Genomic DNA, 17063 nt, shown 5'->3' on the forward strand with positions numbered 1-17063 from the left:
CTAGGAACAATTTCCCAAACATCATTCTTCATTATTGATTTGCATTCTTTTAACATTGCATTCTTCCATATTTGATGTTCAGTTGCTTTTTCGTAAGAGGTAGATTCTATTTAAATGAGTCTGGTCAGATATGCTACACAACCATAATATCTTTTGGGTCTCTTGCTTTCTTTGAATGTTGCTTTTGCTGTTGCATGTCCTTTAGCTTCTTGTAGAGTTGTTCTTAGCCAAGCTTGTCTTTTTCGAGTTTCTGGAATGATGATAGGTTGTATAGGTTTGCTAGGTCCTTCTGGTTCTTCATGATGATCAATTGTAGGTTTTGAAGAATTGAGTTGCCTTGGATTCCCTTCATTGGGAAAGATAAGTCCTTCTTCATTGGAGTCAATAGGAATATCCTTGGACTTCTTGTATATAACAATTTCATTGAATGTGACATCTCTGCTTACTTCCATACAATGTTGTTCCTTAATGTAGATTCTATATGCTTTGATGAGGTGCTATAACTATTAGTTTATGGTAAGCATCAGACATGTGTTCTTGTCTCAGATGGTGCTAAGAGTCTAAGTAACACAAGATCACCAATATCTAGAAATGGTTTCGCGAGATTTGGCTTTGAAACACCTTAATTAAATTACTTTGCCATAATTAAAATATTTCCTAAGTGTAACTTAGGATAAATGGTAAATTAAAGTTAATTAATTAAAGATGTTCGAGGTTGCTCTAGAGACTTCTATTGATGAAGTCTAATTGATCTTAGCTATTGATGGAGATTTAATCATGGCCATTGAAGAACCAACGAGAGATTATAAGAGCAACTTGAAGTGATGGAGAGAGAACATTGAGCATCAGTGATCTCGGTTGATCAAGCTACCCAGTTCGCAAATTTAATGAGGGCGTAGTTCGAGCCAGAGGGAGAGCATCGTAGAGAGGGAGCAACAGATAATCTGGGAGCGGGATTCCAGAGAGTTTCCCAGTGAATTTCCAATGCCAGAGTGGTAGGAAAAGGGAGGCTGAAATTCATCTGTAGGGAGGTCGTACAAGCAGTGCGAATAGCCATAAACCCTTGAGTGAGTTGTTAGAAGAGGGTTGATTTCAGTTGCCGAAGGCTAGATCAACTTCTAGGAGGCAGAGCGAGTCATTTCCGAAGGCAAAGGGAGGCAGGACGACTCATTTAGAGCCAATGTCTAGGCAATGTGAGTTCCAGGTTGTAGTGCGAGCAGCCAATGTGGGGTTCAGGTAGGTCATAGGAGGCCGAGTTGTTTAGCAGAGGAGATCCTTGATCTCTAGATTATTTGGCCAATGTATTTGCCGGAGGATTGCCAGTTGCGCATCTAGTTGTAATTATTTCCAAATTGTTGCATAACAAAATAAACCCTCATCTAGTGCATCGGTTTTCCCTTTGGGGTTTTCCTGGGGACTTTTAGTAAAAACATATTGGTGTCTAGGGTTTTATATTGACTATTGCAATAGTTTTTGTCATAAACCCTAATTTACCAAACTGTAAGAAAACTAGGATCTCTAGACATCAACAATAACCCTAAAAGGCTAGGGATTTATCATAACATTCCCTAAACATTAAGAGAGTAGGATTTCGACACGAGATCTAAACTTTATCAATAAACCCTAAGAAGATTAGGGTTTCATCATTAGCATACCCTAAGCATCGAAAGGCTAGGGTTTTACAGTGAACCCTAAAGGTTAGGATTTTACCAAAACAACAAGATATAGTGTGATAAGAGTAGATTCAATCTAAAGATTAATCACCCAGACAAGAATCCTTATGATTCAAAATTCTAGACATGAAAGAGTTAGTAATATAGAACAAATTTCAAAATGACTGCTCCTTGTAATATGAAGAAGATTTACTATAAATCTTTATACATACCTTGAGTTACTCCTTTTACAAACTTGGTAAGTTTTCCTTAATGAAGGGCTATTTCTGAAATATGATAGCATCTTCATAATTCATCTCCTTATTTGTCAACTTGTGCTTTAAGGATTTGATTTACCAAGTCACCATTCTTAATATATACTTGCAATATTTCTTGACAAGCATAATCAAAATATACAAGTACACTAGCATGGTGATTAGGATTTCCATTACCTTTTAGAGAATGAATTCCTAGACATTATTTAATTTCATTCTTGTCAATGATTGATATATATCTTGGACTATTTACAAATCCTAAACATTTGTGAGATGGGGACCAATTGAATGAGAGTGAGTTCTATCCTAGACATTAACAATCTTTGCCAATCATACAATCAACTAAGCTTAAGATATCAGATTTAACAAATAAGCAAGTTATACATACCTTTGTTTGGTACTCCATTGAGCTTATTGCTCCTTTTGCAAACTGTAGACATGATGTTAGATGTATGAGACAAAAAAATAAAAACAATGCTTACTTGATCTTCAAAGGTTCTTCCACAAGCTAAGACAAATTCATTGTTGTAAATTACTTCCTCCCCTTGAGATAAAGGTGCTCAATGCTCAACTTTGCTAGAGATGCTCAATTGTAATCCTTGAGATGATTGTGACATTTAATGTCTTCATAAAGGTAATCTTAATGATTGTAATCTTTTAATGTCTTCATAACTGTAGTTTATTCAACAAGTAATATTTTCGCTGGTTGCTCCAATCTAGAGATTCGACCACCTCCTTATAATTTGTATGGCACACATCACTTTTCGGATTTTTGAGATTGGAGTTCGGATTTTTTTTTGATATGAGTTCATACACTATAATTTATGCACATAACTGTGTTCTCTTTTCCAGGAATCTCGGCCTTGATTAGGCTAGCAAACTACCCCTTTTGATCCTTAAAAATGCTACTAAGCTCTTTTGTCACTGAAGAATCTCGGTCTACTTCAGAATTGTGTCTTATTCATGACTGTAACAAACCTTCCAAAATTATGCGTAGAACCTTTTGGGAGATTCGACTCGTCCTTTTTCAAGTGACTATATTTTTACTTTGAGCTTTCCAACTAGGTTTACAAGGATTTTCCTCAATTCGAACTTGGTCTTGTAGAGATATTTCGTTGGTTGACAAGGCTTTGCTCCGAGATACAATTCGGTCACCGACACATATATCAGTTTGCACAGATTTTTGGACCTTTTGATGAGGATATCAGACCTTGTAAGGTTACCTTAGACCCTCACTCTTCTTGTTAGGATGCTCTCCCTTCCTTGGGTTGTTGAAGAATGTACTAATGTCGGTCTTCATAATTGTATTTGTCAAAAGAAATTTTGTTATTAAAGAAAATAACTTATTAAAGCATGTGTTTCATGCTTAGGTCAATGATTTCTAGCTCAAAGCCTTCATTGAAGGCTTCTAGGTTTTGTCTTGACTCTTGAGTCAATAGAGTCATTATCATTTTCATTAGACCCTTCTTTGGCTTTTGTATCGTGTAACACCTTAGACCCTCACTCTTCTTGTTAGGATGCTTGCCCTTCGTTGGGTTGTTGAAGAATGTACTAATGTCGGTCTTCATAATTGTATTTGTCAAAAGAAATTTTGTTATTAAAGAAAATAACTTATTAAAGCATGTGTTTCATGCTTAGGTAAATGATTTCTAGGTCAAAGCCTTCATTGAAGGCTTCTAGGTTTTGTCTTGAGTCAATAGAGTCATTATCATTTTTATTAGACCCTTGGGCTTTTGTATCGTGTAAACAAAATTATTTTTGAGTCAAAAAGGTCATTTGTCACCTCCACACCAAGTCGGCCCTTCCTCATGAAGTCAGCCTGAATTAGGGCTATTCAACCATGCAAAAAGGCTATATATAGAGAGGCAATTCGACTTATTTGGAGCACTCACTCATCAAGTTCGATCTACAAGAGAAAGAAGAAGAAAAGCAGAGTGAAGTAGCTGGAGAAGGAAGGAAGAAGTTGGGAATATCTAAATAGAGTTCTTGGGAAATCTATCTCTCACATGTGTGAAGTTTCTGGGCTATAGCTGTAGCCAAAATTTTGAATCTATTGCAGGTCCGAAATTCTGAAGCTGGGGTCCAAAAATCTATCGTTGTGGGCCGAAATTCTGGATTGAAGCTGCAACTGGAAAGTTAACACTTGGAGACTTTGGCAAGGGTCATCTACAAGGAGGAAGGGCTGACTTGGTGATTGGAGGAGGTCTTTGTTTAGGTCTAAAGGGTCTTGGATTGTCTCATCTTGATTTGAATCTACTAGTGGAAGAGTTGGACTGGGTTTTCCCCTTGGAGGGGTTTTGCCCTGGCTGAGTGCCTACATCTTGTGTCTCTTGTTCTTGTGGTCTTCATATACATTTTATTTGGTAATTGCTTGATGAAAGATAAACTAATAAAGAAGTAAAAGAAGCCAACATAAATCACAAGTAATTATCAAGAAAGAGGAATCAAACCCTAAGCATTGATTTCTCAACAGAATCTCAGTCTACTTCAAAATTGTGTCTTATTCGTGATTGTAACAAACCTTCCAAAATTATGCTTAGAACCTTTTGGGAGATTCGTGTTGAAATATGTAACTAGGATCGGTCTTCATAATGACATATGTAATCATGATCTTATGTATTTAATATAAAAAGAAAAATAAATTTATTATTGTTGTTCTTGAGGCACGGGTTTCATGCTCAAGGAAATTTATTTTATAGGTCAAGCACCCATTGAGTGCTTCTAGGTTTGTCATAAAGTCAATTGAGACATTGTCATGTATTGAAGACCCATTTGGGCATGTTAGAAATTGTAAAGAAAAAATTATTGAGTCAAAGTAGAGTCAAAAGACCCTCCAAGACCTTGTCATGGCGCAAAGATCAAGTTGGTTTGCATGAAGGGAGAAGTCGGCCTAAAGATAGCATTTCGTACCCCTCAAAAGCCTATATATAAGAAGGAACTCGACCTCATTTGGACACTCTCAAGCAAGTTCGATCTCCTCAAGATAGAAGCTGGAAAAGGACGGAGAAGAAGAAGAAGAAGAAGATCGAAGTTCTGGGCCTCTCTCTCTCTATCTCTCTCTCTCTCTTTGTTTTTATAGTTACCGAGTGAAACAAAATTCTAAAGTTGCATTGAAGTTGTGACGCTGCATCGAAGCTACATCAAAACTGTGAAGCTGCATCAAAGTTGTGAAGTTGCATCGAAGCTGTGAAGCTACAACTAGGTTGAAGCTTATGAAAGGTCGAAGTTGTGAATCTGCTGGAGAGGTCGAAGTTGCAGTAGAATCTGCTGGTTGAAGTTGTAGAAGAATTTGCCGGAGGTCGAAATTGTAGGAGTTGCTGAGGAACTGGTAGAAGGAAAGCTCGTCAAGGGACTCAGTCTTGAAGGGTCTTGGTCAAGGGTCATAGATCAATTGAATATTCTATAAGAAGAGAAGAATTCTTGTGGGTTTTCCTCTCAAGTGGAGAGGTTTTGGCCCTGGATGATCGCCTATATCTTGTGTCCTCTTGTCTCACTGTTCTTTATGATTTGATAATTGTTTGATGAAAAGAACACAATAATAATTAAGGAGAAAAGAATCTAATTAAGATAAGAAAAAAAACATCATAAGCAGTTAACAAAGTAAGAGAAATCACTTAATCTAGCTCCCTAGAATTCTCAACATGGTGTCAGAGCTAAGCTGTCTAGACGAGGAAAGGCAGCTTAAAGAAGGACACTCAAGGGCCGAAGCACAAGAAGATCATCAAGAAGGACCATTCATCTCAAGGATCATCACATCTCGAAGAAGAAGACCTCAAAACCCTAGCTCATCCGAAGAAGGGTTCTACATTTGAAGCATTCTTGAGAAGCTCATACATTCCTCAATCATCATCACAAAGAAGATCTCAAGGACTCTTTCTCATCTCAAAGAAGGACTTCACATTGGAGCATCTTGAAGCCTCTACATCAAAGAAAAGCAAGGAGAAGGCGTTGTCATCATCATCAAGAAACCAAGGTGATCTCCCTCTCCTTGAAGGAAGACATCTTCTATTATCAACATCATCATCAAAGTCAAGAAGGCATCAAGTTGAAGATATTGTCATCAAGGAGTATCTTCAGAAGTAAGTATCTTTATATCTATATCTAAATCTATCAAAATGACTTCATTTTGCAAGGAAAGCAACAAATTGGTTGGGTCAACAAACTATCTTGCATGGAAGAAGAGGACAGATTTAATCCTCATAGAAAATGAAGTCATTGATCATGTTAAGGGTTTAATTGTCGAACCTCCAAAGGAAGAAGCTCAAGCTCTAGCAAAATACATGAAGGGGGAAATAAGGGCTCAAAGAATCCTTATAGAATCAATCAAGGATTCTCTCATCCCATATGTAGCAAAGTTAGAAAAGTCAAAAGATATCTATGACAAAATGGTAGAATTATTCTCCGTGAGCATTGCAGGAGAAGTAATATCATTAAGAACCGAGCTCTACAAGATGAAGATATCAAAGGAAGAAGGAATAACCTCATACTTTATGAGGGTGTCAGAAATATGAGACCAACTGCAAGAGTTGGGGGAAATAATATTCGATAAGGAAATGACCACTGTGGTGCTCAATGCACTACCAAAGGAATAGGGCAACTTCGTATCAAGCATTTATGGAAAGAAGGAAGCCACCCAATTCAGTGAACTCTTGTCATTATGTAAGATTGAAGAAACCAGGTTGAAGGCAAAAAGTGTTGTGGGATCAAATTCAAGCATTTGCTGCCATGGCTAAGAGAAAAGGAAAGTTCGGGAATTTTGGTCCTCAGAAAAAGAAGAGGAATATGTCAAAGATCCAATGCTACAACAATCAAGAATATGGGTACTACAAAAGAGTTTGTCCAAAATTCAAAAAGGACAACAAAAGGAAAGAAAGAAATGAGGCTCGTATCACTGAAGAAGTGGAAGAACCTGATGAGAATAAATCCAAAGGGATAGATCTTCACTATTAGGGTTTCTCTAATACATAGCAAGGAGAAGTGGGAGGTGAAAAGACCTCCACCATGACAATCAAGATGAGAAGCATTATGTCGAGATGCATCTTAGTAGAAGATGACATCATACTAGAAGCATACCATTGAAGCAAGAGCTCATGATATCATTAGAAAAGCTTGAAATATAGTTAAAGAAGAAATCTACATGGATGTAGCAGTCATCATATAAAGAAAGTAGCTCTTGGTAACCTCATTGAAAGCATATGTAGTGCATATGGTTGAAAGAAAGTCATCTAGCGTGATAGGAGGAATTCATCATACATCATCATCATGAGAAAGGAGCTTCTGCCAGATGGGGATAATCTAGATGCTCTGTTGGAATCTTGATTAGAAGGTTCACCTCTCATGGAGGAAGCAAGTGTCTCGCTGAGAATTCCACCTTGTTTGGGATTCATTGTTGAGAAGGATGATGGTATGGTGACAAAGGAGTGCAACATGTCGAGATTGTTGAAGTACTTTCAATCAAGGAAATGAAGCTGCTGAAGGAATGACCAAAAGAAGGAAAGAGGTATGTGTGCGTGTATTTAATTGAGTCATGTCGTCATATGGTTGCATGGGTAATGCTCTATCTCATGAGCATGATCAAAGAAAAGGGATCTCCTCGTTTGGAAAGATGCATGAAGGCATGATTCACATATTGACAAGATGAAATCAACATAATATGTCTTCATATGGAATATGAGGTGGTTGACAAAGTCAAAGGAACTATGGATGGAAGTTCCTGAAGAGAAATATGTGAAGAAAGAAAGAAGAGATCGTGAAAGATGCAACTATAGTCACATAAGATAAGAGAAAATGCTCAACATCTGATGACTAAAAGAATTGGCTAGGATATCTCCATGGAAAAGGTATGAAGACTGGTAAAGTTTGGAAAGGAAGGAGACCCTTGACATTGAATATCTTGGAGATGTGTCAATAAATGTGCGAGATGTTGATGTTGCAAGCAAACAAATGTCATGATGAAAGGCCATCATAAAAGGTAACGTTGATTTGATGTTCATTTTGATTTTTGAACATATGGATGGATTGATACAGGGCTATCGAAAGAGAATTGTAAATGTCACCTATAGCTAGCACTCATTTGGTTGGATGAAAGATCCTAAAGGAAACATGACTTGGAAGAGGTAGCTGTATGAAGGAAAGCTAGATGTAGATTAGAAGATCACTTTCCAATAAAGATAAGGACGATATGATTGACATGGTTCGTGAAGGAAAATGATGGAGGGATGATGCGCCTACGAAGAAGCCCCAAAAGATAAAGGCTCCATAATGATAAAGATAAAATTCATGACATCGAAAGGAGGAGCTTTTCAAGCAACTGAAGGTACCATGATCTCCATTGAAGAACAATAAGCTACTGAAAACAAGTCCCTAGTTAAGAGGGAGCTTGGACAAGTCCCTTGGTAAGAGGGAGCTTGGACAAGTCCCTTGGTAAGAGGGAGTTTCGGTACATTCATTTTATCCTTTTATAGGAATGGGTTGGTCCTCCTTGGTTAAGAGGGAGTGACAGATATGGTTCTCTACTTCATGTGTCATGCACTAGACCAGGACTAACAACCGTAAGTCTTAGTGAAGGCCATGAGGAGAGATAGACACATCATTCTTGTCTTCATATTGTGAAGAAAGAATGGAGGATTGGGTAAGCATTTGGCATTCGATACTCTTTGAGGATGAGGTAGGGCATCCAAGATAAGAGTAGTCGAAGAGGACTGATATTCTTTGAGGATTGGGAATCCAAGATAAGAATAGTCCTAGAAGGACATACCCTGTGAACACCCAGGTGGGGTATATGCCTTGAGAGACAATGATGATGGAGTTTATCAGCCATTGGTCTCGCCAACATTGTGCTCTGTTCTTGTGGAGAGATAGCGCTGTTAGTTAAGGCCTTGCTATGTGACAAGGCTGGTTGATATGATGCTAACCAGATGGTTCACCATTCCAAGTCTTCTTATGAGAATTCTTAAAATTGAGAATGTCCAAGTGCCTTGTATGGATTATGAATACCTCCCTAGTTAAGAGGGAGTGTTGAAATATGTAACTAGGTTTAGTCTTCATAATGACATATGTAATCATGATTTTATGTATTTAATGTAAAAAGAAAAATATATTTATTGTTGTTTTTCTTGAGGCATGGGTTTCATGCTCAAGGAAATTTATTTTATAGGTCAAGCACCCATTGAGTGCTTTTAGGTTTGTCATAAAGTCATTTGAGTCATTGTCATGTATTGAAGACCCATTTGAGCATGTTACATATTGTAAAGAAAAATTTATTGAGTCAAAGTGAGTCAAAAGACCCTCCAAGACCTTGTCATGGCGCAAAGATCATGTCGGCCTACATGAAGGGACAAGTTGGTGTAAAGATAGCAATTCGTACCCCTCAAAAGTCTATATATAAGAAGGAACTCGACCTCATTTGGACACACTCACAAGCAAGTTCGATCTCCTCAAGATAGAAGCTGGAAAAAGACAAAGAAGAAGAAGAAGAACAAGATCGAACTTCTAGGCCTCTCTCTCTCTCTCTCTTTTGTTAGGGTTTCTACAGTTATTGGGTAAAACGAATTTCTGAAGCTGCGAAGCTGTGAAGCTGCATCAAAACTATGAAACTGCATCGAAGCTACATCTAGGTCGAAGCTGTGAAAGGTCAAAACTGTGAATCTGCTTGAGAGGTCGAAGTTGCAGTAGAATCTGTTGGTTGAAGTTGTAGAAGAATTTGATGGAGGTCGAAATTGTAGGAGTTGTTGAGGAACTGCTAGAAGGAAAGCTCATCAAGGGTCTCGGTCTTGGAGGGTCTGGTCGAGGGTCACAAGTCCTGGAATTCATCAATTAAAGATTCTGTAAGAAGAGAAAAAATCTTGTGGGTTTTCCTCTCACTTGGAGAGTTTTTGGCCTTGGTTGATCGCCTATATCTTGTGTCCTCTTGTCTCACTGTTCTTTATGGTTTGATAGCTATTTGATGAAAAGAACACAAGAATAGTTGAGGAGAAAAGAATCTAATCAAGATAAGAAAAAATACTTCACAAGCAGTTATCAAAGTAAGATAAATCACTTAATCTAGCTTCCCCAAGATTCGCAACAATTTGGCTCCTCCTTTTTCAAGTGACTGTATTTTACTTTGAGCTTTCCAACAAGGTTTATAAGGATTTTCCTCAATTCAATCTTGGTCTTGTAGAGATATTTCATTGGTTGACAAGGCTTTGCTCTCAGATAGAATTCGGTCACCCACACATAAATGAGTTTGCACAGATTTTCAGACCTTTTGATGAGGATATCAGACCTTGTAAGGTCACTTTAGACCCTCGCTCTTCTTGTCAGGATGCTCAACCTTCCTTGGGCTGCTTAATTAACCTTTCGGTCCTCAAAACACAAAGCTTTTATGCCTTTGCTCTTCTTGTATAGGTCTGTGGTCATATTACAGTGGTTAGGGCTAATTTATAGTGCCCAAAATTCTAATTTAATTTTTCTAGGAGCTTGGTCCAAGATGACCAGACTTCTTTGCCATGACTTGTAGCCCTTGTGATCTCCTTCTTGCCCTATGCAAAGGAACCAAGCTGTGATACCATGTTGAGAAATCTAGGGCAGTGCTTCATTAGACTTTTTATTAATGGTTTCTCAAAATTTGACAAGTTCTTGTGATTAGATTAATTCTTAATTATCATTATTAAGTTCCGTTCATCATCAAGATAAATGCCAAACAAGAAGATCACAAAGTAGGACACTAGAGATAGGCACACAACTAGGGCCAAAACCCCTATGAAGGGGAAAACCCAGTCAAACTCTTCCATTAGTAGATTCAAATCAGATTGAGACAACCAAGACTCCTTTTGACCAGACAAGAGACCTTCCTCACTCCAAACCATCAAGTCAACCCTTTCTCCTTCTTTTTCTGTAGTCCTTGTTCTAAGTATTCCATCGAGCATCTTCACTATTCCATCTTGCACCTTCGCTATATAATAACTTCTTTATGGTGACGACGAAAGACTTCAGTTAGACATCTTCTTTTTACTTTCTCTTTATGCGAAATTTCAGATCACTTGCTTTCTCTCTCAAGAGGTTGAATTGTTCTTGTATATATATATATTCTTCTTCGGTAAGGACATGACCTTTCAAAGAGGCCGACTTGATAGCTGGGAGAGGCCAACTTGATGGTGGAGGAGCTTTACATGGCTAAAATACATGAAATAAATTTCTTTCTTTGATATAATGAGCCCAAGAAGGGTCTAGAATATAATGATAATGACAATGACTCAAGACATAAACCTAGAAGCCTACAATGGAGGCTTTGACCTATTGACCAATGACCCAAGCATGAAACCCATGCTTTAATAAGTCAATAAATTTTTTCTTTTTATCTCTTTTGACAAATACAGTTACGAAGACCAACACTAATTACATTCTTCAACAGCCTCTTCACTTCCCCCATTTCCTATTATAAACTCATTAATTACTAAAACCTTTAACCCTTGATGTCAATGGCCAAGATTAAATCTTGCCATCTCAAGATCAATGTTTGTGACTTAATCTCTCATTGAGATGACTTAAGTCACTGAAACTTTATAAAGTCACTTTTACAAAAAACCTTCTAACTTTATAACATTACTCAAGTCTCTCAAACTTTATAAAGTCACTTTTAGAAAAAAACCACTTTAACTTTATAAAATCACTTGAGTCACTTATAGTCATTAAATATAAAATTCACTTTATAATGAAGTGTCTAGGAAGTGACATTTTCTCAGTCACTTCTGCAGGCTAGGCACCACCACTGCAGAAGTACCCTGTGCTACAATTTCTAACACTAGAAATTGCATTCATTCAATGTTCAAGAAACTTGTTGGTTTTGCCCCATTCCCTAGTTGGCAATACAAGCATGAAAATCTAAATAATTGATATGCTTTAATTTAGATTTAATTTATCTAATTTGTTAAATATAAAATTTTTATTTTAAATATATATTGATAAAAAAGTCAGGGTTAGGATTCTGATTCCTAATTTTGGAATGGGTGCAGCATCCTCACCAGATTCTGATCACACCCATAGTTCTTGTGACTTTGGTCACCCATGTTTTCACCATGGCCTGGGAATTCCGCACCAGCTGTTAATGAGTTCTCTCTCTGATGATATGCATGTACTGCACAATGACGGTAATGATGTGAGAATAACCCAGTCAATGAAGAGAAAGTTAGTGAGGTATTCTTGAAGTTGAGCCCAGAAGAAATTATAGGAAAATGATTGCTAGAACAGAGGTTGATTCTTGTAGAACGGAGGAAATCATTGTTGGCAAGGTTGAGGGTGGAATTGTGGTGGCTATGTACTTTGGAAAGTTCTACCAGAAAAGGCAAGCATTACAGAGCACTCGACACACACACACACACATCTTAGCAAAGGGACACTCATGAGAGAGAGAGAGAGAGAATGGACATAACAAAGGGAGACTACCATGGGAGACCTCAATGGCTTGTTTTAACTGATACATCACGAAACCTTGTAAGAAAGGAGACTATCACGGGAGACCTTAATGTCTCATCTCAATTGGTGCGTTAGGAAACTGTAGATATGGTAAAGTGTCTTCTCATTGGTGATGGTGTGGTGACCTTAAATATGTGGAATTAAATTATAGTGATGATTGCCATCTACTGGCAAGCATCTGCTTCATATGTGATCATAAATAGGTTTGCTCAGTTATCAATTTATTGAAACTGTAAGGTAATGTTTATAATTACACAGTAGTGTATCATCCATATTGATAAAATATAATGTGTCCTTTAACCAAACTTATTTGTTTGCTGCTTAGATTGTTTGCTAGACATTACACTTCTTTGTACATTCAAAGGTATTTTTCACAATTCCGTAATTTTTCTGAGATCACTGTTCTTACAATTGGAATATTAGCAGACATATTCTTGCTTAGACCCGACTAAGCAGCTTTGTTCATCTCCCTTTTCTGCAGGCTGAAGCAGAACTCCTTTCTGCTATTGTTACATTCTTCAAGCAACTTGGAATTACATCATCTGATGTGGGGATCAAAGTTTCCAGTCGAAAGGTCTGAATTCACTGATTTAGAGAACGTTGAACATTTCAATAATTGGAATTATGTATTATTGAATTGTTTCGTGGAAATTTATGCTGATTTGTTTGTAGGGTGTCCCTAAATCACGTTATTGTAAAATAGATTTTATTCTAGAAAGCATGTACAGTAAATAGGTCTTATTAGGTATTATCACTTAGATTGTTCATACTTCTGCAGGTGCAAATACTGCAGGGTTAAACTGGAGTATTCCTGCATGGGATTCTTGTTAATATCAACATTTCCAGCTAATCAAGTGTAGCTCATCCTTAGGATCATCGATTCTTGAATAGACTACACTTGAATAATTTGAAACGTTGATATTAAAAAGAATCCTATGCAGGAAAATAATGTCTTATCCTCTATCTTTGTCTTGGAATGAATCACACAAACAGTGTCAAATTAATGTTGCAGCAATGAGTACAGGAAGTCTGCAACAAAATGTGACACACTCGTTGGAAATTTACACTAATAATATTAAACTCTTATTTGGTGAACTCAGGACATACAGTGTGCGATAAAACTCACATGAAAATTGGAATTTCATGAAATATGGGGATTAAGTTTTTTAATTATTATCTTTATAATTTGTGAAATTCACAGTCTCTTTATAATTCTCTCCCTGGAAATCTCAGTCTCATTTATCTTTCAGGAGTCTGTCTGTACATTTCTTTTCCATGAGAAATATCTTTATAATCCAAAGGAGGAAAATACATGTTTCGGTTTTCAAGGGACTGGTACCTGTTGTTGCACAAAGTGTCTAGGCACCGCAACAACGCTGAGAGTAAGGGCTGTCACTCTAATCCTTACTCACTCCGTTTAGACTCTCTCCTAGACAAGTCAAGGGGGGGTAGTCCCTAAGGTTAATGGATGAGGATAGCCTGTGGAACACAAGCTCTAGGGGATTTTAAGGATGAACAACTTGATGAATTTAAAGCAAGTCTCGGTTAATTGAGATAGATAAATTAAAATAAGACACAATCACAAGATAAAAATGACTAAAGACCAATGCCTTTAATATGAATTAATCGAAGACTAAATAATAACAAGTCACCCAGAGCAATTTATAATGTAGCAAAGCGACGATCATGAACAATTAATTGTAAAATGCTCAAAACTTTAGCATACAGGATAATCTAGCAAAATAATCTTTCTACAATAGTCAATATGATTTAAAACTGTTGATTTGTGGTAGCATCGGATGTGCTCTAGCCACAAAATTTGGTGGAGAGGTTGGGGCACATGAGATCTCCAATACCCAGATTCTAAATAGTTCAGGAGATATTAAAATAATTAATATTTTTAATTGAGTCCCTAAGTCTAAACTTAGGGAAATTAAAATATTAATGTGAATTAATATAAAACTATGCTAGAATGGTCCAAAAGACATGGATCAAGTCAGATCTAATCTTAATTTTCAATTAGGGACTTAATCTCAGCCGTTGATTTGTCAATGAGAAAAGTATAAGAGGAGGCTTGAGGGTCACTTGGAGAACACACTAGATGATCAATCATTCTATTCAATAGAGCGGGGTTTGCTAAGAGAGATAGAATCAGTGATCGGAGTTGCAGCTGAGGGGCATTGAGTATAGAGAGATAGAGAGGTAGAGATAGTACTGGGAGATTAGCGCAGGAGCTAGAGAGAGTGATGTAGTAGCAGCGAGGGCTCACGCAGAGACAGCCAGGAGCTGCGCAGTGCTTTAGGGAGGCCAGCGTTGCTAACGCAGAGGGCCAAAAGGCTGACGCAGGGCCTCCTGAGGCTGACACAGTCCAGAAAGGCAGACGCTGGGGTTTCTAGGGCAAATTGGAGTTGAGGAGCTGCCAGAAGGTTTATCCGAGGTTTCAATCGAGGCATTTGTCTCAGATTGAGAGGTACTACTGCCAAGGAAATTCTCTGTTGGGTAAGTCGGATTTGGCACCCAGATTGTACTCTGAAATTGCTTAATAAGAAAACCCTCAAATAGCTGCATTGGTTTTCCCGCATAGGGTTTTTCCGGGGAGATTGGTCCAAAAATAACGGTGTCATTGTGTGTGCTTGTTTCTGTTTCCTTCAGTTGATGATCTGTAATATGTTGAGCATGCACTAATGTTTATTTTCAGTATTTACATTGTAAATAACTTGTTAAATAACGGAACAAGTAGGTAGGAATAAATCAGTGAAGTGCATGGAGGGTTTCTAACTGGTAGACTTAGAAACTTCAGCAAAAACATTTATCGTACCTTGACCATAGAAAAATCATGAAAATTTAAGATTTTTCACTTAACACCAAGGACACCACGAAACTTTAGTTTCACAATTCAATTATTCCTTAGGCAATAACTTTAATGGTAAATGAAGCAATCAAATTTTTTTAATGTGACAAAAATAAAACAAATCAAAGGGTTAATTCAAATGTTAAAGGCACTGGTTTGTAGTAATTTTTATCTTGTGATTGTGTCTTATTTTAATCTATCCATCTCAATTGACCGAGAGGTGCTTTAAATTCATCAAATTATTCATCCTTAAAATCTCCTAGAGCTTGTGTTCCACAGGCTATCCTCATCCATTCACCTTAGGGACTACCTGCCTTGACTTGTCTAGGAGAGACTCTAAATGGAGTGAGTAAGGATTAGAGTGACAACCCTTACTTTGAGCGTTGTCGCGGTGCCTAGACACTTTGTGTGACAACATTTTTTGGCGTCGTTGCCGGGGATAGAGTTTTCTGTCCTTGGTCCTCTCAATCTCTTCTCATCATTTGATCCTTTCATCTTCACTCATTCATCTTCATCTCATTTTCATCATATCATCTTCTGTGTCTAAGTTAGATTTCTGTCCGAGTGGCGACTCCACTTCCTTCATCTTCTACAGGGGCATGTACTAGGAGGAATCCAAGCAACTTGGCTAATCCTGCTCCGGATCCTGAAAGGGCTCTCAGAGCTAGATTACACAAGCTCTCTTCTCGTACACTCCTTGTCAATCTCGGCCAGGAAGCTCTCTGTGACATCCATTCACTCTTCTTGAATCCTCCTGTTCCAGACATCATGGATATCTATCAGCCTCTTAACTTTGCTAACATCCAGGGTTATCCCCATAACCTTCCTAATACTGGTCTAGACAAGCTACCCGCTTTCCAAGGAAATAATGCAATCACTGTTAAAAATCATTTATATGCTTTTTCGACTTGGTGGGCTAAATTCGCTCTGGCTCAAAATTATGAGGATGTGCAAATGAAATGCTTCGTCTTGACCCTTGAGCAAGATGTTATGGATTGGTTTAGGGATAGGCCTGATCATAACATTGATTCATATGATTCCCTCCTTAATGCTTTTAAAGAGAAATTTGGTGATAAGAAAGAAGATCAATTTCTAGCAAAAGCCATTAGCGTCATTAAAAAGAAAGAAAATGAGACGTGTGAAGAATTTAATAGAAGGTTTAATGGTATGCTTAAAGAAATATCTACTGATTATAAACCAACTGAGAAAATGCTTCTTGAACACTATCTCGATGCTTTCAATCCTGACACTTCTTATGAATTGAGAAGGTCCAAGCCTGGTGATTACAAGGCTTGTCAAATCGAGAACCTATTTTTTACCCCTAAAAATGTGCCATAGTAGAAAGTTGAGGGCGAGAGGTGTAATTTTGAGCACACATACGTCGTACAACTTCTCTAGACATCACTTATTACATTTTACATTATGATTTTATTCAAATTTCCACTCTGTGTGAAATTAAAAAAATTAAAAAACTAACCCCTAGACCTATTCAAATTTCGTGAAATTTTATGGTAATATATAATGACTTTAGACACTAGGACTCACCCAAGGCCTTGTCATTAAGCCCCACTCCGGCTTTTGGGCTATGCTTGGAGGAAAAAACTCAATTAATTATTAAGTCCTAAAAAACACCTAATAATTAATCAAGTAAAAAAAACCCATCCAGAGTAAACTCACTTGAAGACGAAGTCCCAAGCTACCTAGGCCTGTTACATGACTCAACTCATCATACTAACATCACTTTACATTATCCTTGTAGGGCTTGTGGAATCTGAGTACAACATGAGAATAAGATGGGAAGAAGAAATAGAGTTGAAAAACTTTGATGAT

At 37.5% G+C, this 17063-nt stretch overlaps 1 protein-coding gene across 3 annotated transcripts in view; it reads left to right on the plus strand.

The window, feature by feature from the left end:
• The window catches only part of LOC149149696 (histidine--tRNA ligase, chloroplastic/mitochondrial-like), a 271220-nt gene that overhangs the window by 111659 nt on the left and 142498 nt on the right, over positions 1 to 17063 (plus strand). For 2 of the 3 annotated variants that reach the window (XM_089438614.1, XM_089438612.1), the window contains exon 6: positions 12864 to 12956. The exons of the other annotated variant lie outside the window; for it this stretch is intronic. In XM_089438614.1, the coding sequence (XP_089294740.1) occupies positions 12864 to 12956 (93 nt within the window). The remainder of the gene's footprint in view (positions 1 to 12863; positions 12957 to 17063) is intronic. 3 annotated transcript variants of the gene reach the window in all.

Source organism: Pinus tabuliformis, chromosome 9 (assembly GCF_031772625.1).
Source record: "Pinus tabuliformis cultivar Carrire ecotype Pingquan chromosome 9, CPIR1, whole genome shotgun sequence".
Classification (NCBI taxonomy): domain Eukaryota; kingdom Viridiplantae; phylum Streptophyta; class Pinopsida; order Pinales; family Pinaceae; genus Pinus; species Pinus tabuliformis.